General features: G+C 38.9%; 1 protein-coding gene across 1 annotated transcript in view; it reads right to left on the reverse strand.

The window, feature by feature from the left end:
* Positions 1 to 25,844, reverse strand: part of SPR (Sex peptide receptor) — a 597,654-nt gene that overhangs the window by 58,514 nt on the left and 513,296 nt on the right. The window contains exon 7 of the mRNA XM_067783706.1: positions 14,687 to 14,817. Coding sequence (XP_067639807.1) covers positions 14,687 to 14,817 — 131 coding nt within the window. The remainder of the gene's footprint in view (positions 1 to 14,686; positions 14,818 to 25,844) is intronic.

Genomic DNA, 25,844 nt, shown 5'->3' on the forward strand with positions numbered 1-25,844 from the left:
ACACCTTTCATTTGATACACATGTCATACAAACACATTCCAGGGTTACCCTAGGTTCAGTTTGCTAAATGGTGATTTTCCCTTATTTTGTCTCCAAAGCTCTTATCTGAGTATGTAATGTTCGGTTACACCCGAACTTAGCCTTCCTTACTTGTTAAAACTGTTGAAAAAACGTTGGCCCAAATCCTATCGAAAAATCGATGGCGCGATATCGGTTAATAAATCGACCCAGTCTACTATACACTATATATATATGTCTGAATTTGGTTTCCCCACAAAACTTGTACGGCTGAGCAAAATTGCGCCGAGGAACACCGTCAACTCAGTCAGAATTGTGAAGGACCTCTTTGAGCTGTTCGAAAATAAACGAAGTTTCATACAGGGTGACCCCTTATAGTACGATTTATTTAATTTGATGCTGGAGAAATTTATACTGGTTGCAGAACTTAACCGCTCTGGAAAAATATTCTATAATAGCGTGCAATTACTGGCGTATGCTAACGACATTGCTATTATCGACATAAACACCCGCGCCGTAAATTCTGCTTACTTCAAACTGGCTCGGCCATGTTATGTGAATGAAAGATAATGCTCCGGCTAAGAAATTATTTTAATCGGAGCCCGCCTTTGGAAACAGAGGAAGATGGCGGGCCCCATTCTGGTGGAAGATCATTTAAATTTCCTTGGTGTAACCATTTGGCGCCAGTTAACCCAGCGAAAAAGGGACTGGCGCCTACTTGGTGGCTTAAAAATATATATCAAACTACTTTCAAGAAGTTTTTACGTTTTACTCTCCCTTCCTCCACCCGTTTTCCTTATCCTTTTATTCACTCCTTCCTCCGTGTCTCTTTCTCCCTCCCTTTTCTCTCTAGCTTCCCTATATCTATGAAGCCGCATAAAAACAAGCCTACCTCAACAAATTAGAGGGGATATGAAGGCTATCAATGCATTACGAGAGCCCTGAAAACAACTTCGACGGCCGTAATGCCATTCTGCATATTCCACCTTGACAGCAGACCATACGGCGATAGTAGTATAGTATATTCAACTAGAGGACGAACAGACTACCTGCTTCCGTATCTGCGCTTTGAAGGCGCTCATAGAGCCACAATTGAGGTGGATGGTTGGCGGAAGGGTGTCTAAATGGCGGACAAGGCGATACACGTCCACACGGATGATTCCAAAGTAGGTATACTGTGCTAATATAAACAGATCCTAAAAGCTGCCAGATCACTAGCGTTTTATTGTCCACCCTAATATGTATATTAATTGTAAAAGCAAGCAGCATACTATGTGCAAGAGATTCTTAGCGCATGTTGTTGCATGCAGTATATGAATAAAATTCAGAAAGATAATTTCAATTATTGTTATGACACGTGAGACAATTATAATTGAATTTCAATACAACACATCAGGTATGTAAATCAATATTTAAGCGGGCGCAAATTCCACAGCAACAAGCTAATGTACAAGAATTGATGTTTTAACCTTTAAAGCATACTTGAGGTATGAAATTAAATATCAAATACTTTTGTTGTAGGAAAACTGATAGAAATATCGCATTTGTGAATTTACAGGAAATCATTCATCAACAGGTACTAGTCATCACACTCCTCATCAATCTAGGGCGTTGATCAGACAATTAAACAAAAGCGTTGGTCGCGTGAAATTTCTAAACATGTGAGGCGTAGCAGTTGGTTTTACTTATGACTATCAATAGAAATTTGTCGCGTCCAACGCTTTTATTTAATTGTCTGAACAACGCCCTAGATTGATGAGGAGTGTGATGACTAGTACCTAGGACCTACCTAATTATTTTCTAGATTTTAGTATTATTATTATTTCATATAAGTTATTTTTTCAATAAAACCGTTTAAATTAAAAATTTTTTTTTAATTATTTTATTTTCAAGTTTTTAGTCTTTATTTAATTGCCTATTATTTCTCATTCTATTTAGTTCATTTAGCGACTCATTATTACAAGGACTCTTTCCTGACAATTTGTTACAATCTAAGTCCTCAATACATAATCCCTCCAAAGACTTTACTCGACTCTGTGCCACGTATGCTTGTCCCCCCTCCAACTCTAAAATATTTTGATGTCACTTCTACCGGACTGTATGTAATATTCGTTCGAAATATGAGCCAAATCGGACATCATAGGTCGCCTTCTATTCATGTATGTATGTATTATGTGTTCCAAATATGGGCCAAATCGGACCACAAATACGATTCTTTTGAATATCTCGATCTTTGTGTCACCTAGCGGCATTTTTTCATAGGTCGCTTTCTATTCTTGTATGTATTATGGGTTCCAAATATGAGCCAAATCGAACCACAAATACGATGTTTGAAAATATCTCGATCCTTGCGCCGCCTAGCGTCGAGTTGAGCAGAGCTCACAGAGTATATTAACTTTGATTGGATAACGGTTAGTTGTACAGGTATAAAGGAATCGAGATAGATATAGACTTCCATATATCAAAATCATCAGCATCGAAAAAAAATTTTATTGAGCCATGTCCGTCCGTCCGTCCCTCTGCCCGTTAACACGATAACTTGAGTAAATTTTGAGGTATCTTGATGAAATTTGGTATGTAGTTTCATGGGCACTCATCTCAGTCCGCTATTTAAAATTAACGATATCGGACTATAACCACGCCCACTTTTTCGATATCGAAAATTTCGAAAAACCGAAAAAGTGCGATAATTCATTACCAAAGACGGATAAAGCGATGAAACTTGGTAGGTGAGTTGAATTTGTGACGCAAAATAGAAAATTACTAAAATTTTGGACAATGGGCGTGGCACAGCCCACTTTTAAAAGAAGATAATTTAAAAGTTTTGCAAGCTGTAATTTGGCAGTCGTTGAAGATATCATGATGAAATTTGACAGGAGCGTTACTCCTATTACTATTTGTATGCTTAATAAAAATTAGCAAAATCGGAGAACAACCTGAGCAAAATCGGACCACAAATACGATTTTTGTGAATATCTCGATCCTTGCGCCACCTAGCGGAGATTTTTTTCATAGGTCGCTTTCTATTCTTGTATCTATTATGTGTTACAAATATGAGCCAATCGGACCACAAATACGATTTTTGTGAATATCTCGATCCTTGCGCCACCTAGCGGCGATTTTTTTCCTATTATTGCATTGCCATCGGGTTCTGAACTACATTCCAAGTTTCAAGCTTGTAGCTAATCGGGAAGTTATTTAAATTTCAATTACAAAATTCGTTCACAACGGCCGTGCATGCGGCCGTGCGGCCTGCCTGTCAAGTCAAGCTAAATAAAACCGTTTAAAAATGGGAGACAGTCCCACAAAGTAACAGTTTCGCCCAACAGTTTTACTGATGACTTTCGAACTGGCGCTAATCGAATGCAGAGCGAGACAGTTGGTAGCCACTCTTGTAACAACAGGACTTAGGTCTGAGCCATTTGTCTTTCAAAACCATATACACCTAAACCAGTCAAGGATGCGTTAAAAAGATCTGCAAATGGATACAATTGCAACATTTCTATCCTCTGTTTCAAATTAAATACTAACGAGCCGGACCCGTGGGCATCTTGCGCAACCAATATAAAAGTCTCTTATCAAATACAACAGAAATCAGCTTTTCTATCAATCAATTAAAGCTTACAGCTTGCGCTGCTATCTAACGTATGGTAACAACTGCCGGTAATGTAGTGCAAATATTCACAATAGTGCCATAGTACAAACAGATTTCTTTGTATGAAGGTTTAATGTGGCCATATAAATCGTTCCCGAGATAGTCCGGCTAGAACCTTAATGGTGCTGTGTTACCGGAGCGTACCGGATCTGTATCCGGCAAAGGACCATCACATCGATAACACTCCCCATAGCCTTCGTGAAGAAACCTTATCGCTACAACAACAACAATAACTACGAGCAAAATGGCACAAAGCTCGCTAACAGCCCGAATCTCCATCTTTACAACCAAAACATTATTTAGTTCTTTTAAGTCTGCTGGTACCTTTTACTTAAAACCTAAGTATATTTAAGCCATCTAAGTAGTACATTACATACAAGTTTGCAGATTTTAAGCCCGCTGCAAACTGCTGTCAAAACGAAAACGGCAACCTGATATCCAACGTCCAAAGAGTGCTTCGATTATGGAGGTAAGACTTATCTGAGCGATGAGACACGTAGGAATGATGATAAACCAGAGCTTGCAATCAATGATAATGAAATTAATGTTCCCCACCCAACTATGACGAAGTCAGAATATAAATAACTAGATTAAAAAACAATAAGACCACAGGCGCTGCTGGGTTGCCTGCTGAGCTATTCGAGATTGTGGCGGGTGGCGAGGAGTTGGTATGACGCATGTATCAACTTTTATGCAAAATATGGTCGGACGAGTGCATTCTGTACTATTGGAAACTAAGAGTTCCTTGCGCAATCCGCAAGAACAGGAACCCTGCAAACTGCGCCAACTATCGTGGAATCAGCCTTCATAATATCGTCTATAAGGTCCTGTCGAGCGTATTGCGCAAAAGATTTAAGCCCTTATTCAATCGGCTGATTTTACCTTATCAGTGCGGTTACAGACAGGATAATCCTACTATTGACCAGATTTTCACTATGCGCCAAATCTTGAACAAAATGCGGAAAAAGAATTGACACACATCGCCTCCTCGTCGATTTTGAAGCCCACTTCGACAGCATGAAAATGGGTTGCCTATATGTTTTTCTGCCTGAGTTCGGTTTCCCCGCAAAACTTATACAGCTGCGCAAAATAACGTTGAGTAACATCATCACTTCAGTGACAGTTGAGACGGACTTCTTTGAAACGTTCGAAACAAAACAAGGTTCCAGAGAGAATCACCCCGTATCAAGCGATTTCTTTTAATTGAAGCTTCTTTATATAAGAGGGTGCAATTAAGGGAATATACCCACGACATTGATTTCATCGTCCCGATCACTGGCGCCGAAAGTGAACGAGGACAAAACGAAGTACCTGCTGTCATCAAGCAGCCATAGTTTGGAAATAGTAGAGAATTTCGTTTATTTGGGAACCAGCGTTCACCCAACAATAACGTCAGTCTAGAAAAATAGTAAAGAATCACTCTTGCCAACAGCAGTTACTTTGGACTCAGTAAGCAAGTAAAAAGCAAAGTACTCTCCCGGCAAACGAAGATCATACTCTACAAGTCACTTGGATGCATGGACCATGACAACATCATATAGTGAGGCTCTGCATTCGAGAGAAAAGCTCTTCGTAAGATTTACGGACCTCTACGTGTTGACGACGGCGAGTACCTAAGAAGATTTAATGATGATCTGTACGAGCATTACGCAGACATGAAGATAGTGGAATGAATGAAAGCACAGCAGCTACGCTGGCTAGCCCATGTTATGCTAATGAAAGATCATGCTCCGGCTAACAAAGTTTTTTTTTCGAAACCCGCCTATAGAAGTAGAGAAAGAGGGCGGCCCCCACTTCGCTGGAAGCACCTGGTGGAAAACGATATCAATTAAATTAATGATGATGAATGTGGCTTTAATTGCATATTTACAAAATTTGTAATCAACGGCTATATAAATGAAATTCAATATATTTGCATGAATTATTTTCGAGGTAATGAATTACTGTAAACATCAAAAGATATTAATTAAATTTTACAAAACGTAAGGAAATAATTAAAGTTATTATGAAAAACTAAATGATGCAACGCCAGTGGCGTAAACATTCAGCTGAAACAATTTCCCATTTTAGCATCTCATCGGGAGTAATGAAATTAAATAGTTGCCTCATTTAAATTTTAATTACTTACTGACTTAATTGGGGCTTAACCGTCTAAACGGTTATGGCCGTCCAACAAGTTTAAATCGTTTTCCACCTGGTCCTTCCAACGGAGTGGGGGCCGCCCTCTAGCTCTGCTTCCATAGGCGGGTTCCGATAGAAACCCTTTCTTGGCCGGATCATCATATTTCATTCGCATAACATGGCCTAGCCAGCGCAGCCGCTGCGTTTTAATTCACTGGACTATGTTAATGTCTGCGTATAGCTCGTACAGCTCATCATTAAATCTTCTTCGGTATTCGCCATCGCCAACGCGTAGAGGTCCATAAATCTTTCGAAGAACTTTTCTCTCGAACACTCCCAAAGCCGCTTCATCGGCTGTTGTCATGGTCCACGCTTATACCCCATATAGCAGGACGGGTACGATAACTGACTTGTAGAGTATGATTTTCGTTCGCCGAGAGAGGACTTTACTTTTCAATTGCCTACCTAGTCCAAAGTAGCATTTATTGGCAAGATTGATTCTTCGCTGGATTTCAGTGCTGATGTTGTTGCTAGTGCTGATGCTGGTTCCCAAATAAACGAAGTCTTTTACTATTTCGAAATTATGGCTGCCAACAGTAGCGTGGTTGCCAAGGCGCGTATGCGCTGACTCTTTGCTCTATGAATTTTAATTGATTATACGGAAAAAATGTTTTATTTTCAGGGAGATAAGATTCTAGGCAGACAAGACTTATCTCTCACGTGCGACGAATATAAATTCATTTCCGAAAACTGTTGGGGAATATCAAAAAGATTTTGTTTCATTCGTGTCGTCCGTCTATTCGTTAAGACGATAAAGTAAAAATTGAGGGTCTTTACGAAATTTGGTATATTTATTTGAACCCAGAACAGAATATATATATTTATTTATTTATTTATTCATTCATTACTAACACAACATCATAGGTTATATTTCAGTGCTAGAATTCTGAGTATAAATTGTAAATCAATGGAACATATAATAGCTTAACAATATAAACTTAATACGTATTTATCACAAAGAAAATAAAAATATCTTCATTATAGGTTTAAAGATGAAAAATAGGGCGAAAATAGTAAAAATACTGGGTTTCGTAGATTAAGATTAGCGTAATATGTAGAAACAGAAAGCCAAAAAAAAAACCATTATTTTCAATTAGTATAAAATCTATGTAGTGCAGTCTTAAAATGCAATGTGCTCTTAATACTACGGAGTTGAAATGGAAGTTGGTTCTAAAGGCGAACAGCAAATACCAGAAATTGATGTTCAGATATATATGTATTGTGTCTAATGTATAAAAGCTGACGGGATCTTGTCGAATGAGTAAACTGAAGCCGTTCTCTGGGAGGTTGATGTTCCTCTACGGTTAACATTTTATGTAACATTGTAAGGCACTTAAGCTTTAGTACGCTGTCGAATGAAATCGAAGATATCTTCAGCGCCCACTCTGAAATGTGATCGTTACGTCTTTTACCAAAGACATAACGTGCGATGTTATTGTAGATAAAATTGAGTTTTTATGACACAAAGCACCAGAGCTTGCATAGAGTTCGCAACCATACAACAATTTAGGCAATAGATATGTTTTAGCCAGCAGTAATCGAACATCAAGTGGAGTGAAATTTTGAGTAGACCAAAGCGATCGGAGCATTCCATATACTTTGCCAATAGTATGCATGATATGATCACTCCAAGTCAGTGTTCTGTTGAATATTATCCCAAGATTTTTAGCAAAGGAGACAAAGGGTATAACAGATTTATTCAGTAGTATATGGTCGTACTCGTTAAGATCAAAGTATTTTCTGTGGATGACCACGCACTTTGATTTGCCAGGGTTAATAACCAAACCGTTTTTATTGGCCCATTCACTTAGAAGTTCCAAGTCATAGTTAAGCTCATGTATGCGAGAGTTTAGCGTCGATTTAGGGCAGCTTATATACAGTTGGACGTCGTCTGCATAGATGTGGATATTACTATACTTGATTATTTTGAGGAGATTGTTAATGTATAATACAAAAAGTAAAGGACCGAGAATCGACCCCTGTGGGACACCACAGGTTACAAGAAGAAAATTATAATTTCTGCCTTCTGAGCTAACTGCTTGCGATCGGTCCAAAAGGTAAGAGCTAATAAGATTTAGGGCAGGCGACTCGAAACCAAAAATACTTTTCAATTTGATAAACAACAATTTGTGGTTCACAAGGTCAAAAGCCTTGGAATGATCAAGAAGAGTGAGTAGGGTTACAAAGATTTTATTAATACTCAACCGTATGTCATCGGATACTGTTAATAGAGCAGTGGTAGAGTTCTTTCTCGGTCTATAACCTGATTGCTGGCAACATATTAATGACTTTTCATGGACATAGCTGTTTATCTGACCATACATATTACGTTCCAAAACTTTAGAGAGAAACGGCAGTATAGATATAATTCTACATTCTCCGTTGGGTTTCATGACAGGTATTACTTTGGTCACTTTCCAGCATTTTGGAAAGTTGCCAGACGTTAGGATAGTATTGAAAGCGTAAGTTATATAGGGTAGAATTTTAGGCAGGAGCCATTTGACGAACTTTGGATGAATGCCATCAAACCCAACAGTGTTAGACTTAATGGATAGTACAGACTGGACAACGTCGCACTCATCAATGCACACGAAACCGAATCGCTGGATTGACTCGTTAACACCCACACTATATCTATCGTAGGATATATCGCTGTCGGGGACAGATGGGTTCACGAATTTATTGTTTAAGTCATTTATGTCAACTTCTTCCGGAATTTTTGCTTTCTTTTTGCTGCCAATGCCTATTTCATGAATTCGATTCCAGGTTTGTTTGGAGTCTATTGCCTTCCCGAACTTGTTTTCATTATACCTACATTTTTGGGTCTTCATTACCTTGTTTACCACGAATTTCAGGGCTTTATATTCCTCATATAAAGTGTCTCTTCTTGTTCGTTTCCAGTTATTGTATACTCAATTTATATTCGAGATCAGTGTCTTGATATGGTTACTGAACCAGGGACGCTTACTATTCTGTACAAACTTTGTCACAAGTGGAACAAAGTTATCAAAAAGACTGAGAATATTACTCTGAATGTAATCAATTTTGATGACGACATACTGCGGATAGATGTCCAGTGAATTCTATCGACACATTCTTCAAGCTTGGCGTAATCAATATGAGCGAAATCGCGGTACGAATATTTGTTTGTTTTGCAAATGAAGGTGAAATCATAGACCAGAGATATAAGGTCATGGTTAGAGAAGGCTGGAACTGCAAGTTGATCATAAAGTAACTTCTTAGAAATGCCACTAACGAAGAACACATCCAATAACGAACTGTTTGTCCGTGTAAAATCAGTAGGTATAGAACAATTAACAGAAAATAAACCTAAGTTGTTCATACATTGCCCGAAACTGCAATCTGTAAGTAGGTTAGAGTTGAAATCACCGGTAATAACTATACTGTTTGAGTAAAGAGATATTTATTCAAGGACGCCAATGAACTGATCAAATTTAATATTTTTGTTTGGCCTATAAACGCACCCTAATAGAATTCTTTCCGCTTTGGATATGATTTCAACGAACAAGTACTCGATAGGGCTCACTTCAGGTGATTTGGACGTAATTTTATACGAGATACCTTGTTTAATATATATAACAACCCCGCCACCACGCTCGATTCTATCTGCTCGGACTAGTTCATAACCATGAACTCGTATCGTGTCATCATCATGACACGAAGAGAACCATGTCTCGGAGACACATATATTACATCGACTTCGGAAATCTCATACAAATTTCTAAATTCATCAACTTTTTTAGGCAAGCTTTGCGCATTAATGTGACATATTTTCAGTCCCTGCTTTTGTTTACATAGTACTCGAATCATGTTAAATGTGTTGCCATTGGACAAACAACAATTATCTAAAGCCAAAAGGGTGAAAAAACGTTAGAGCTCGGATCATTGCATTGAAAAAACCGAAGAAAAAGAAAAAATGGGCGAAATTTGACGATAACCGCAAATCGGTAAACGGCCGGGGAACCCTGTTATTAATACACAATATCCTACACACACTACCAATGGCGACGCGAGTCACCCTGGCCCAACTTCGTTCTGGATACTGTAGAAGTTTAAACTCTTACTTGCCCAGAATCAACCCGACATACGTAATGTATTTCTACATGCGATGTGTCCCCACATGACACCAACCATCTCTCTCCCTATGGTCCGCCCCTATTGAAGCTGCCAGTTTCCCGGGACTCCCGCAAGAGAACTTTGATGACAATTTGTGAGTGGTCGTGCCTATTGAATGGGGCAAAGCACTGCTAACACAGCAACAAGAACTTTTTGGAAATCAAGAAGTGGAATAAATGTGATAATTCATTACCAAATATGGATAAAGTGATTAAACTTGACATGAAGATGACGAAAAATAGAAATTTGTAAAAATTGGCGTGGCACCGCCCACATTTAAAAGAAGAAAATTTAAAAGTTTTGCTAGCCCTAAATCAGGAACAGTTGAAGATATCAGCTTTAAATTCGTCAATAAGCTTTTTCCGTCTGACTCTGCCCTCCCCCTCTTCACTTTTTCCTAATCCTTTTATTCACTCCTCCCTCCGTCTTTTCCCTTCATCTATCTCCATCTTCGTCTCATTCTATCTCTTTCTCAATCTCCTTCTCTTCATCTCTTTTCTCTTTTCTCTTCTCTCAATTCCTTCTCATTCTTCTGCATCCGTTATTGCCTGTCCCAGAGGGTGGTATGTATTTTATTCCAGTCCCAGTCCCACTCCGAGTCCCAGTCCCCGTGCGTCTCTGGATAATATATTACTCTGTACCAAAGCACTCACCAACAGCTTTAATTTGATATCCATATTGTATAAACACTGTCTAGGCATTCACTGGCCCACGTTTTGGCTTATATCTCGAGACCCTGTACCTGTAGTAACTACCGCGTGAGGTTTACGCAACTTGTGTGAAAGTTTGAACAAAATCGGCCGACGCATCTCTTCAAACACCGGCGACCAACTAACACACATTTTAGCCTTTCTTTTTATATATATAGATTTTTATTTTTCACACTTCACTATAATATTAAAACGAAATGCAGATTTTCGTTGCGTTTGAAATTCGGGTTAAAAATTGCACATGGAACAACTAAAGACAAAATGTCATAGCACCTCTAAATCGCGGGCCCCTCAGAAACCCCCCCCTCTCGCCGGGTCTGGTGATGTGCTATACTTGATATCATTCGCTATAATATTTTTTATTGATTAGCAGGTTGTTTAATTAAACACCAAGCAATTACACGGAAGAATATCCGCACCACCTGAAAATATGAGTGCCACTGCGTATAGACAAATAAAAAAATTGCAATAAAATAATATTGCGACTATAAACTGAGATATAACCTATCCTATATTTCAAGTTAGATCAAACTACACACGGGGTGGAAAACAAATTCAAAATCGGTTCAGTAGTTTAGGAGTCCATTGGCCTCAAACCTGTGACACGTGTTTTTTATACTCAGTTGAGCAGAGCTCACAGAGTATATTAAGTTTGATTGGATAACGGTTGGTTGTACATATATAAAGGAATCGAGATAGATATAGACTTCCATATATCAAAATAATCAGGATCCAAAAAAAATTTGATTCAGCCATGTCCGTCCGTTAACACGATAACTTGAGTAAATTTTGAGGTATCTTGATGAAATTTGGTATGTAGGTTCCTGAACACTCATCTCAGACCGCTATTTAAAATGAACGATAACGGACTATAACCACGCCCACTTTTTCGATATCGAAAATTTCAAAAAACCGAAAAAATGCGATAATTCATTGCCAAAGGCGGCTAAAGCGATGAAACTTGGTAGATGGGTTGACGTTATGACGCAGAATAGAAAATTAGTAAGATTTTGGACAATGGGCGTGGCACCGCCCACTTTTACAAGAAGGTAATTTAAAAGTTTTGCAAGCTGTAATTTGGCAGTCGTTGAAGATATCATGATGAAATTTGGCAGGAACGTTACTACTATTACTATATATGTACTAAATAAAAATTAGCAAAATTGGATGAAGAACACGCCCACTTTTTAAAAAAAAATTTTTTTAAATTCAAATTTTAACAAAAAATTTAATATCTTTGCTGTATATAAGTAAATTAAGTCAAAATTCAACTCCTGTAATGATATGATGCAACAAAATACAAAAATAAAAGAAAATTTCAAAATGGGCGTGGCTCCGCCCATTTTCATTTAGTGTGTCTAGAATACTTTTAATGCCATAAGTCGAACAAAAATTTACCAATCCTTTTGAAATTTGGTAGGAGCATAGATTCTATGACGTTAACTGTTCTCTGTGAAAACGGGCGAAATCGGTGGAAGCCACGCCCAGTTTTTATACACAGTCCACCGTCTGTCCTTCCGCTCGGCCGTTAACACAATAACTTGAGCAAAAACCGATATATCTTTACTAAACTTAGCCCACGTACTTATCTGAACTCACTTTATCTGGGTATAAAAAATGGCCGAAATCCGACCATAACCACGCCCACTTTATCGATATCGAAAATTACGAAAAATTAAAAAAATGCCATAATTCTATACCAAATACGAAAAAAGGGATGAAACATGGTAACTGGATTGGTTTATTGGCGCAAAATATAACTTTGGAAAAAACTTTGTAAAATGGGTGTGACACCTACCATATTAAGTCGAAGAAAATGAAAAAGTTCTACAAGGCGAAATCAACAGCCCTTGGAATCTTGGCAGGAATACTGTTAGTGTTATTGAATATATAAATAAATTAGCAGTACCCGACAGATGATTTTCTGGATCACCTGATCCACATTTGGTCGATATCGCGAGAACGCCTTCACATATACATCTAAGGGCCACTCGCTTTTAAACCCCTCATTAATACCTTTAATTTGATATCCATATCGTACAAACACATTCTAGAGTCAACCCTGGCCCACCCTAATGGCGATATCTCGAAAAGGCGTGCACCTATAGACCTAATGCCCACTCCCTCTTAAAATGCTCAGTAACACCTTTCGTTTGATACCCATATCGTAAAAACATTCTAGAGTCACCCCTGGCCCACCCTAATGGCGATATCTCGAAAAGGCGTCCACCTATAGACCTAATGTCCACTCCCTCTTAAAATGCTCAGTAACACCTTTCCTTTGATACCCATATCGTACAAACATTCTAGAGTCACCCCTGACCCACCCTAATGGCGATATCTCGATAAGGCGTCCACCTATAGACCTAATGCCCACTCCCTCTTAAAATGCTCAGTAACACTTTTCGTTTGATACCCATATCGTACAAACATTCTAGAGTCACCCCTGGCCCACCCTAATGGCGATATCTCGAAAAGGCGTCCACCTATAGACCTAATGCCCACTCCCTCTTAAAATGCTCAGTAACACATTTCGTTTGATACCCATATCGTACAAACATTCTAGAGTCACCCTTGGTCAACCTTTATGGCGATATCTCGAAAAGGCGTCCACCTGTAGAACTGAGGATTACTCCCTTTTAAAATACTCATTACCACCTTTCATTTGGTACCCATATCGTACAAACACATTCTAGAGTCACCCTGGCCCACCCTAATGGCGATATCTCGAAAAGGCGCCCACCTATAGACCTAATGCCCACTTTCTCTTAAAATGCTCAGTAACACCTTTCGTTTGATACCCATATCGTACAAACATTCTAGAGTCACCCCTGGCCCACCCTAATGGCGATATCTCGAAAAGGCGTCCACCTATAGACCTAGTGCCCACTCCCTCTTAAAATGCTCAGTAACACCTTTCGTTTGATACCCATATCGTACAAACACATTCTAGAGTCACCCCTGGCCCACCCTAATGGCGACATTTCGAAAAGGCGTCCACCTATAGATCTAATGCCCACTCCCTCTTAAAACGCTCAGTAACACCTTTCATTTGATTCCCATATCGTACAACTAGAGACACTCCTGGTCCACCTTTATGGCGATATCTCGAAACGGCGTCCACCTAGGGAACTAAGGATCACTCCTTTTCAAAATACTCATTAACAGCTTTCATTTGATACCCATATCGTACAAACATATTCTAGAGTCACACCTGGTCCACCTTTATGGGGATTTCTCGAAAAGGCGTTCACCTATAGAACTAAAGCCCATTCCCTTTTAAAATACTCATTATCACCTTTCATTTGATACCCATATCGTACAAACACATTCTAGAGTCAGCCCTGGTCCACCTTTACGGCGATATCCCTAAATGACGTCCATCCATAGAACTATGGCCTACTCTCTCTTAAAATACTCTTTAATACCTTCCATTTGATACACATGTCATACAACCACATTCCAGGGTTACCCTAGGTTCATTTTCCTACATGGTGATTTTCCTTATTTTGTCTCCATAGCTCTCAACTGAGTATGTAATGTTCGGTTACACCCGAACTTAGCCTTCCTTACTTGTTATATATTAAGATACTACAGTACATACTCAAACCTGTGACACGTGTTTTTTATATATTAAGATACTACAATTATTTCTCTACTTCAATACCAGAGACACACCAATGCAAAAATATCTAGACTGAAGACTGACATCCCGACATATGTTTGGCTCCAAACTTTGTAAGCGGTGATATGGAGATCTTTCATTATATTTAAGTATAAGGAGCCACTGCTATATCTTTCAGCTATAATTTTTTGGAAAGAAAAGTCAGTTTGACAATTAAGTCAGTTAGGTTGAGGTAAGTTTTTAGGAACTACCCTCACTCATACACACGTGAGTTCCTTTGTCTATTAAATAATATTAAAACATCATCAAGTAATTTAATTAAATGTTGTCTGTCAATATAAATTTTTCCGTATTACATACCTCGTTAAATATTGAATACGCTAGACACATTGAAACTGGATGCAGTGGCTTGTAATGATTACCAAATGTGTACATGTACCACATTCCGGGCGCAGGAAATATTACGGTCAGCATATCACATATCGCCATGGCTGCAATATAAAAAAGAAAAGGAAATAATTACTAAGCTTTCATAAGCGCGCCTAAAATCATATCCACACTATTAGGAATAAAAACTACGTACAGAGTGTATGTGCCTAAATGGTGAATAAAAGGAATAGAAACAAAAAGGCAAAAGGCTTGTAAAGCGAGCAACGGGACATTCATAGGGTTGAGTAGCTAAAGGCATCTGCCTTTGCACTGGTATGAATGTTGGACATTGATTTTAGAGTTTTTATCTTTAGCTACGCTCCCAGACTGAGCGCAGTCCTTCCCGCCTTGGCCGACTTCTAAAATTTCTATTGAAATTAAGTTCAGGAATAGAATCTCAGTGAGGCACGAAAGGAACGATATATCTACGTTGTTGAACTAAGTGGCAAGAACATCTTCCACATTGGTTCAAAATTTAGTTAAAATGTGTGCAGTGGTATCTAAGTAGTTGGAAAATGTTGCGACCTCCCCGTGTACAGCGTTCGTGAGATGGCACTTACATTAAGCAGGCGGCCGTTCGATTGCTGCTGCTGCCATTTAAGAAACCTACAGACATGTTAATTATTATAGAAATACGAGCAGCGACCGATGCACTTAAAGACAGGGATTTTTCATAGTAGATTGCAGACATCAAATACTCGAACTTCCTCGCTAAACTTCACATCACTGAACAGACTGAATTAATCCAGTTGAGGAAAATCAGTCGCCCTTTCGCCAATAGAAAGTATTAGCTCGTGTCTGATTCCACCGAGAACTATAACGTCAGATGCACACTCGTATTCACATATGCGGTGCATGGATTTCTAGTTATGTCTAATCGTCTCTCCCTGGACACTGACTGGGATATAAGAGCCTATATGTGATATAAGTAAGCGGTGGACATATGAGACTAACTGTATGAGATAGGAAATTTCTGAACAACCACTTCGTCACTTGTTTAGACATTCCAGGCTCTGCCGAAGTCGATGTCATTCTCGCTAAGTTATATGAAAGAATTGGTTCAATTTTTTTCATATCTAAATAAGGAAAGGCTGTAGCTTATGTCATTGGTATGAGAATGGGCCTTCTAAGCTAAGATAAGCCATCATATCCTATCCTGCATAGTTACTTAACCAGTCAAATTTTTCCAGCAGGACGTTCGCACTTTACTTATGTGGATCTGTCGGTGAACCCTCAGAGAGCTCCTAAGCCGAATATACCGATGTATGTAGTTACACCGAAGCCTGTCCCTTTTTCCGTGACATAAGTAAGCTACATAAAGGGCTGGATAACGCATCTCGCATCTAGGTTAACAATTTGCTCACAATATACGAGAGAGTACGCATTTGCCGGAATTATGTTTGGTCGTGTAAGCTCACTATACTACACCTTCTTCCACACTATTTAGTTTCCCCAATAACTGCGCAGTAGCTTTTGCATTTCGCTCAAATGAAAAATATGAAAGCAATTAAATACATTTTTTTACCAAAATTATATACGATGAAACCAGAAAAACCATCGCAACCAGTTTACTGTTGACGTTATACTGTTTGACGTTATTAAGTTTAATCTGGTCCTCGAAAATTGTAAGTCCTTAAATGGGGGAGATAGATCCACCAACTAGTGTACCGCAAAGATCGCGATGAAAAGCTAAGTGGATTTTTCCATATACGTCTGTCAATAGTCGATATCTTGACCAAATTTGGTGAGCGGGTATACTCTGGTGTCCGATTGATCATTTGTCGGAACTCACCTGAACAGAATACTGATTTATCTCGTATACAATCGATTGTCTTCCTCATTTTTTTACTTACATACATATGTTATAAATTCGAAAGAGTAACTACTTTTGCAAGATCACACTTAAACTACATCTTGAAATTGTGTACACTTATTTCGAGGAGCTTGAAAGAGGATGCCGTGTCCGTGTTAATACTAAGGTGGTCTTAAATCAACACCCAGCGGGTTAGGGGGCTTAAAATATACCCGTGGCAGGTATGCATGTCAGAAGAGGCGACTAAAATACCCAAATGATTCAAGGGGTTGTGCAGCGCAATCCTTTCAAGGGGTGGCCAGCGCAAATCATGTATAACTCCTCCAACCCAATTGTCAACCTCACCTACACGTGGCGAATCCTGTTTCTTTATGTGCCGACGCTCTGGTAACCATGACAAACTTGGGGCTGGGGGCGGTATGACCTAGACTTTTCAATGCAGTCATGTTAAGTCGTTTCCGAGATGGTCGGACCTGTACCATAATGGTACTTGCTTCCGGAACGTATCGGATTTATATCGACAAAACTTCGGAAAGTGCCTTGATCGCTATAACAACAACAAATCATACCAAACTCGCCAGTATGGGTATCAAACGAAATGTATTTTACTCGGTATTTCAATAGGAACATTTGCAAGCACGGTTGCCACCCGGGATTGTCACTTTAACTTATGACACACATTCCTTTATATATTCATTTCTACCTCATAAATGGCCAATAGATTTGGATGAAGTTTGGTACCTTTTTTCAGGGAATTTGCGGTACAAAAAATTTGAGTATATAAAAGGATTTTTATTTATTTTATTGTATGTGGTTTCACAACGGACATTCCTGTTGTTGTTGTTGCTTCACCTATCAGCGCACCTACCACCTAAACTTGTTATTTTTATACTCAGCTGAGCAGAGCTCATAGAGTATATTAATTTTGATCACATAACGGTAACCCGTAACGGCATAAACTAATCGAGATAGATATAGACTTCTATATATCAAAATGATCTGGGCGAAAAAGGAAATTCATTTATCCATGTCCGTCCGTCCGTCTGTCCTTAAACAGGATAACTTGAGTAAATTTTGAGGTATCTTAATGAAATTTGGTAGGCAAGTTCCTGATGAACGAAGTCCAACTATAACCACGCCCACTTTTTCGATATCGAAAATTTCGAAAAAACGAAAAAGTGCGATAATTCATTACCAAAAACGGATAAAGCGATGAAACTTGGTAGGTGAGTTGACCTTATGACGCAAAATAAAAGATTTGTAAAATTTTCGACAATGGGCGTATCACCGGCCACTTTTAAAACAAGGTAATTTAAAAGTTTTCCAAGCTGTAATTTGGCAGCTGAGTATGTAATTTTCGGTTACACACGAACTTAGCCTTCCTTGCTTGTTAACATTAGTATTAGAGAAACTCCTGCAGGAGATATCGGAAAATTTGGAATAACTACTGAGTCTAGTGGTTTCTTACGTACCAACTTGAGATATTTTAACTTAAGTCTGTACCTCGGGCCCAGATCGTGTGCTCTTATGTCCTTTTCGGTAATATTTCCTGGCCCATTTTGGATCCATACGAAGAGTGTAGGCGAATTGAATTCGGGATCACTTTCCTAGATTTGCAGGCTCATTTCATGATTTTTTAGATTGACGAACTGTCTACAACATAAACAGAGATCTAACTACTTTATGCAAAGTTTCCCATATTTACACTTCGGAAACATGGCAAAAGGAGTGGAAGTGTCGTGAAGAGGTTAGCATCGTGCAAGGTTGATAGTGCGTGAAGGCATTATATTCATTATGTAGAGTGTACACCATCATTTTCATTAATCGACGCTTACCCACATAAGCGATTTTGGCCGTTTCGTAAGAAGTCACGCCAGCTATCCCTGTTTCGCGATAGCTGTCACCAATTGGGAGCACTCAGCTGGGTCCAGTCTTCCTTCATCTGCCTCTTGCAAGTCCAACCCGTATAACGTGAACAAGCCTGGCAAGCCTTTGATTTGGGTAGAATGTACATAGTAAATTTAAAAAAGTGTCAGTGTTCCTTTGTACGGATACCATTGACCCGAGTATGGAGTTCTACCAACCCTCAGGCTATAAGAACCTTTTATAGGTAAGATAAAGAAATGAAAGTAGATGTATTGTGCCGATAAGCCTAACGCTTAAGAGAGCTTCCATAATATAAGTATTTACGGCGTATCTTGCGCCCTGCAAATGTGGGAAAACTTCAAATAAACTTATCACAGGCTACTGCGAACAGTTTCTAAGAAGCCAGTGAAGGGATACTAAGCGAAGCATTAGGTTAGATTGAACTTGCCGGTTCATGAGGACCTCACATAGACTGAATGAGTCCGTAGTGTTACCAGAAGTTTGTTTTAACGACCAAACTGAAAAACCCTATCAACAACCAGGACCTATGTTATAAAATAACTCCGTTCTCTTGGCAAATACTAGAAGCTTCCTAGGACTTAAGCCACTTGCTACTTCTAGATCTGACAGCTATATCACTTTCAATGGCTGGATTCTTAGCCTGGCAAGCGCAAGGCACGAGCACAGAACGTGCTCGACGTCTCCTCCTCCAACCCGCACTTCCTACATCTGCTATCACTGACCAAGCCTAAATTAAAGGCACGTGACGCCAGAAGGCAGTCTCCATCCAGAATACCCGTCATGAGTCTACAGTCCTCCTCTTTTAACGATAGAAGCAACTTTGTTAGTCTAAGGTTGTAAGACCTATACATAATCTTCGACACTTTATAGCCCTGCGCTTGAAGCCACGCCTTTCTTGCTTGGTCGATCATGTGCTCCTCTCGCCTTCGCTTAATCTCGCCCAGTCTAATTAGGGCGTCTACGGAGCAAGCTTCGAGCGATGCGCCCTTTTTAGCTAGTTCATCCGCTTTTTCATTCCCTTCTATTCCCAAGTGCCCTGGGACCCAATATAGATGTACGCTTCTCCCTGCGCCGATTCTCTTCAGGAACTGCTTACACTCTAACATGCATTTACGAGATTATTGCCTTAATTGCTGCTTGACTGTCAATATAAAAGTTAGCAAGGTTGCAGCTTAAGCTATTCTCTTCCAGGGTTTCTATTGCTTTGGTTACGGCTAATATTTCCGCTTGGAAAATGCTTCAGTAATCCGGCAGCCTGTAGGATCTGTTCATTTCAGGAGCAGCACAGTATACCGCAGACCCTACTGCTTCAACTACTTTGGACCCATCTGTATATACATGTATCGCCTCGGCCGCCATTTGAGCACCCTTGCGCCAACCGTCCACCTTTATTGTGGCCTTAAGATCTCCCTCGAAGCGCAGATAGGGAATCAGGTAGTCTGTTCGAAGCACTAAAACTTAATAAAGTTTTTTTCGTGAAAAGTAAACGGATGTCTGATTTTTGCATACCGACTTCACAGCGAACAGCAGGGGCTGGATAATTATGTGCTCAGGAATCTTAGCTACGATACAGATGCCTTGGCTGCTTAGTCTTGCAAGAATTAAAAATCTTCAACTTGCAACATTATCAAGAGGAGTGGGACTGGTGTTATGTTACAAAAATGCAAACTTATTGCATGGGATGAATGTACAATGGTTACACAATCAGTTAGATTACTTGATCACAGTTTGCAAGATATTCTTGGTTGCTAAACTTAAAGGTTGGATTTTTATCTTGCTCGCAAGAGTCTTCCGTCAGATACTGCCAGTTATTGAGAGCGGTACTTCAGTGAACTAAATTAGCCGTGCCTTTAAAGCTTTGGCACTATGGCGAAATGTAGAAGTTTTACACCAAACAACAAACCTGCGTGTAAAACTTAACAAATATCGGTTATATGCTCAGAACCTTCTTGAGATCGGCAATGGTCGCAAGGCAACAGATTAAGATGGTCTTATAAGATTCGACGATAGGATTTGCGCTTACATTCAGGATTGGTCATACCTTGAGAAAAGTTTTTTAACATCAAAAGTTGCTTACACATATGTTTTACATCTCAACAGTGGATATTTTGAAAATTTATGACTTAAAAGCTTTTTATCTCGCTTCTAATGCAACTTTGTCTCAAGGTTTCAATAAAATTTCGCTGTTTTCAAAAGTTTACTTGTCAGCTGCTGAATTTACTTGAAATCTTGGTACATTGAATCACAAATTAATCACCATCTCTATTTTTTTTTGGTTTTATTAATTATACCTTTCATGAACATGAAATGGTATATTAACTTTGGTCCGATGTTTGTAACGTTGAGCAATATAGAAGATAGACTCACCATTAAGTATACCGAATTGATCAGGGCGCCGAACTGAATTGATATAGCCGTCTGTCCGTCCGTCTGTCTGTTTGAACGCAAACTAGTCCCTGAAATTTTGATATATCTCAATGAAATTTGGCACAAGGATGTATTTTTGTATTATATTAGACATTTGTCGGATCCGGTAGGATCGGACCACTATGACATATATCTCCCATACAACCGATCGTTTAGATAAGACGATTTTGGTCATTCCTGCTGCAATTTAGAAAGTATAAACGTGAAACTCGGTGATATATTCTAATATATCATAAAAGATATCTTGAAAAAATCACTTCGATCGGAGCTATATATAATATATATCCCATACAACCGATCGTTAAGATAAGGGTTTTTTGCCATTTTTTATTTTATATTTATCGTAAAAATCGTTTAGGTATGTACATCTGTTCACTATATATTTCTTATCTTATACATCCGATTATTTGGAGATTACGAACGGGATAAGATTATTGTTCAGCCCCATTTATGACAGGTATGAAGTCTTCGGCATAGCCGAAGACAGTCCCGTCCTTACTTGTTTTCCACTTCAAACTGTCTTAGTTCTGAGAATATGCTGGCTGTTATGTTGTTATCGTATCCATTTCCATTAATTTATCAAATAGCAACGGAATGTAGCAGTAGTCCTTTGAATATTTTCTCAAATAGAAAATGGTTTAACTTACACAAGGCAGTGCAGTGAAAGCTGTGTGAATTTAAAATATGAGCATCATTTTTATTTAATTGCAGCATTACTTCAGAGAATGAGTTTTTCACGTTGTATCTTAATTGAGATCATCAAATTTATTTCCTAGCAGCGCATTTGTTGTTGTGTATGTATTATTGTGCTTAATTTTAGTAATTAAGTCAGTACTCTGATTTTTTAAGTTGGACATTAAACGTAGGTAGCTACATAGATTGCAATATTTGACAAACGATTCTAACGCTAAGCGTGGTCCAGTCATATTAGAATTTTACCACGTAATTTGTGATAAGGAGCTCGAAGCTTGAATACACCTTTATTTTAGCATTCAAATTATGGCATTAAAAATCCTAATTAATCAATTGTAAGTGTCTTAAGACATTCGGGGTCAAAGGTGCCAAATTTAAGTCTTACGCAAATATCTCTTATCCAATTTGTTACTCACGTTTTGCGCTTAATACGTAGTCGTACATCATAACACTTGCCACAATTCTTGTTTTAATATTTGTAAAATTAAGAGATGTTGAAATTCAGTAACAAATGACCTTAGCCCAGGCTTCGTATACCTCATACAAGAAGGTAACTCATATTTTTATTTGGATGAAGGGTAAAGCGATACGATGTCTTCTGCCAGAACAGAGTCTGAAGAATAAGCTTATTAGGCGGCATTTTGACCAACATTACCCCTGATATTAAAGGGTGTACTTTGGGTTTTGCCGCTGCAATGTACGGGGGAATTTGTATACGGCAGTGTTACAGACTTCTGTGGTGATTTTTTGTATAGAGAGAAAAAAGAGAAAAATGGTGGAAAGGGCAGGAAAAACGGAAAAGGAAAAATATGTGAAAGTGAAAGGCGAAGGCGAAGGAAAAGGGAAATTTAATGGAAAAAGGATAAGGGAGGGAAATGGAGAAAGAGGGAAAAAGACAGCGAAACAGCGAAAAGGATAGGTAAACAGAAAAAAATTGGGTAAAAAAAGGGAGTGGGAGAGGAAAAGGTACGGAGAAGGATAGGTGAAGGGAAGGGAAGAGTGAGGGAATAAGAAAAAGCAAAGGTTCAGGAAAAAAGAAAAGGATATGGAAAGAAAAAACAAAATGGAATGGCAGAAACAGGGGTGGGAAGAAAGACAAGAAGAGGTAGAGGGCGAGTGAAGGTGAGGGGGAGATGGAGAAGTCGAAGGAAAAGAATAAGGCGACGGAAAAGGCAAATGAAAAATATAGAGAGAGAAATATAAATTTAAAGGAAAGTAAGGAAATAATGAGAAAAGACGGCGGCCATATAGCGACATACTCAGACCTTTTTTTGTTCTGCCCTCCCAATGCAGGCTTTTGTCGAGGGCAATGTGCTTATTATCGCAGCGTTATTGAATCTGCGTCGGCTCACATCATTCTCACTGAAATTATTCTGAGATTGTGGCCATGAACATGATCTTGTGAGAAGTGAGAGCCTGGCAACCGTGAGTCCATTAAGCTATTCTTATAAAGTTGACGACTATTTCGCTTGTCGTCGTAGTTTTTTCGCCTCGCGTAACTTGGCACTATCACCGGCTAAGTCCTCAGCGGATTTATCAATGACGTAGTCAATGCAAATGACGGACTAATAGACGTCCACGTCGATGGTATTACGCTATCGACTACCAGATACTCAAAAATCTGGGCGTGATGCTCAATAACGATCTTCATTTCAAAAAAATCATTAAGGCTTTCGCTGGAAGCAATTCATGCAAAGACAAAGAAACATTGCTAACTTCCTATGAAGGAAATTGGCCAGTCACTTCTTCGATGTTGGCGTTGAGATTAAAGGAAATTAAAGAAGCTGCAGGCCTGTCAAAACACCGTTTTTAGAACTGCCAAGGGATGTCTTCTTATGGAACTAGAGCATCATCAAAACAGTGAAAAAGGAATACTCTCCATAAAGGGGTCACATGAAATGCTGAACAATTCTCAGACAACTGATTGATGCGACTCGCCTCTCATGAATATAATGGAACATCTCGTCACACAATAAATGATGAAGCTTGAAAGGGCCTTCAATCACGTCCCGTAGGTCATGTCTTACGTTGAAAAATGCTCGGAAAACATCGTTTCCAGAGTCTAAAACACGAAAATCATAGTAGAGGAAAGCAGACTTTCCATGAAGAACTCTGCGAGGATATTGTAGTAGGTTAAACTCTTACTTATACATAATCAAGCCTGGCATATGCAATACATGCCCTGCAGCCAATTTCTATCCCATGACACGAAACATCGTTTAAATATGAATGTAGAACCAACGCTTCTAATACTTGTGTATCTATGGTCGAACTCTACTTAAACTACAAGTTTCTTCGGGCTTCCGTAAGAAAGTATTGATAGCAATTTTTTGTGATCGCAACTATTGGATGGGGCAAAGCACAGCTACAAGAAGAAGAACGAGGTGGTGGCTGCGTGAAGTATCGGTTAAGCATATATATTGTATGCTAACCCTGTACTTGTTAGTTATATGTTCCAGCTTTAAGGAATGATACAGTTTTCAGATCTGAAGAAAAACACCGATTAATCAGAAATTGGAGCCAACGGTTTCTTTCGATTATCATTACTAAACAGTTAGTCAATAGTTGCTTGTTCGAAACGTGCCCTTTAATAATTTCCTTAAAAATTCTTTCAATCACTCACTCAAAAGTACAATCTTCATCACGTGCTATTTTTCACAGGGCTATTAAATGAGCAAAGCTTAAAGCTGATGTAAAAAAAAAGAAAGCAAAGACAAAAATTTTGAACCTTTTGAAAATTTATAAATTTTCTAAAATCCCACGTAAGCACGAACACTTATTTTATGCTTAACATAATGCACGTTATATCTTCGCATGCAATGCCTGCCCGTATCGATTACAATTTAATGTGTGCTTTCCTAAGCACATTAGTGTGTCCCGTGCATATTCGAAAGCATGTGCGTTACTGTCAAAAGGCTATGAAAAAGTTAGAGAACTATATCATTTCCAAGTAACCAGATGTAATTATATAAGCCTCACTTAAATAAAAGAACAGTCCATTGTAAATTTAAAAGGCAGCAAATAATAATGCGACGTTATATGGAAACGAGAAAGCGTCATATTAAAATGAGTTAGATTCATATTAGAAAAGTCAGATGTGAGTGAAAAGCATCGACTAAACGTGCGAAAACGCCATTTGTTATTGCAATTGCTGTGTCTCGAGTCGTACCAATTGACCGACGGAGGAGTGATGAGTACTCATTCCGCTTGGTTAGCAGGAGCGATTAAAATGGTTCCATACTTTAAGAGAATTGAGTCAGCGGTAGCTGAGACCTAAAATGGCCAAATCGAAATGCTGCGTTTAGCGCGATGATCGCCATCATCATCATCGTCATTAATTGGCGCTTAACCGCCTAAGCGATGTTGACCGTTTCGTAACAGTTAACGCCAGATATCCTTCTTTTGCGATAACTGACGCCAATTAAGAGTACTATGGAAGATCGCGTCTTCCCCCACCTGCCTCTCCCAACTTAGTGGAGGTCCCCCCTTCCTCTGCTTTCAAACAGCGGGGTCGACTTAAATATTTTTCTAGGCCGGATCGCCTTTGCTTTTGAATTGCTGCACTATCGTCATATCTGCGTAAAGCTCATGCGGCTCATCATTATACCTCTTTCGATACTCTCCGTCGGTATCACGGAAATCTTTTCTCTCCAACACTTCAAAAGCCATCTATCTCATCTTCTCTCGACACCGTTCATGATTCTGAGTCATACATTAGGACAGATATGATGAGCGACTTGTAGAGCGTTTTTTTGTTCGTCGTTGTTTTTCAATTGCCATTTCAGAGTTAATCTCCATCTCATTTCCAAGCTGACATTGCTTTTGCTGTTAATACTGCTTCCCAAATAGACGAAATAGACGAATCACGCCGTGCTATGAGTTTATTATCGAGGTTCTAACGGTTTGTTATCCATGAGTTATCGATATTTTATAGAGAAGTTTAACGTTTGTTATCAATGTGCTGTTGACGAGGCAGGGTTTGTTATCGGTGTGTTACTGATAAGCAATAGACGAGTTATCGAGTTTTCGCCGAAAAGTTAAAAACTTGCTATCGATAACAAATATTATCGATGAATTAACGATTTTTTATTGACGATTTATCGATTTTTTTATATTTATAAGTGTGTTAATATGCTATCATAAAGTAATCAATGACAAGTATTGAAAAGTTATCGATTTGAATTATCTATGTTTTATCAAAGAGCTATGGATATGTCACCGAAATAATATTGATTTGTTATCGGTCTGCTACTAATTTGTTATCTGAGT

This window comes from Eurosta solidaginis, chromosome 4 (assembly GCF_040869045.1).
Source record: "Eurosta solidaginis isolate ZX-2024a chromosome 4, ASM4086904v1, whole genome shotgun sequence".
In the NCBI taxonomy this organism is placed as follows: domain Eukaryota; kingdom Metazoa; phylum Arthropoda; class Insecta; order Diptera; family Tephritidae; genus Eurosta; species Eurosta solidaginis.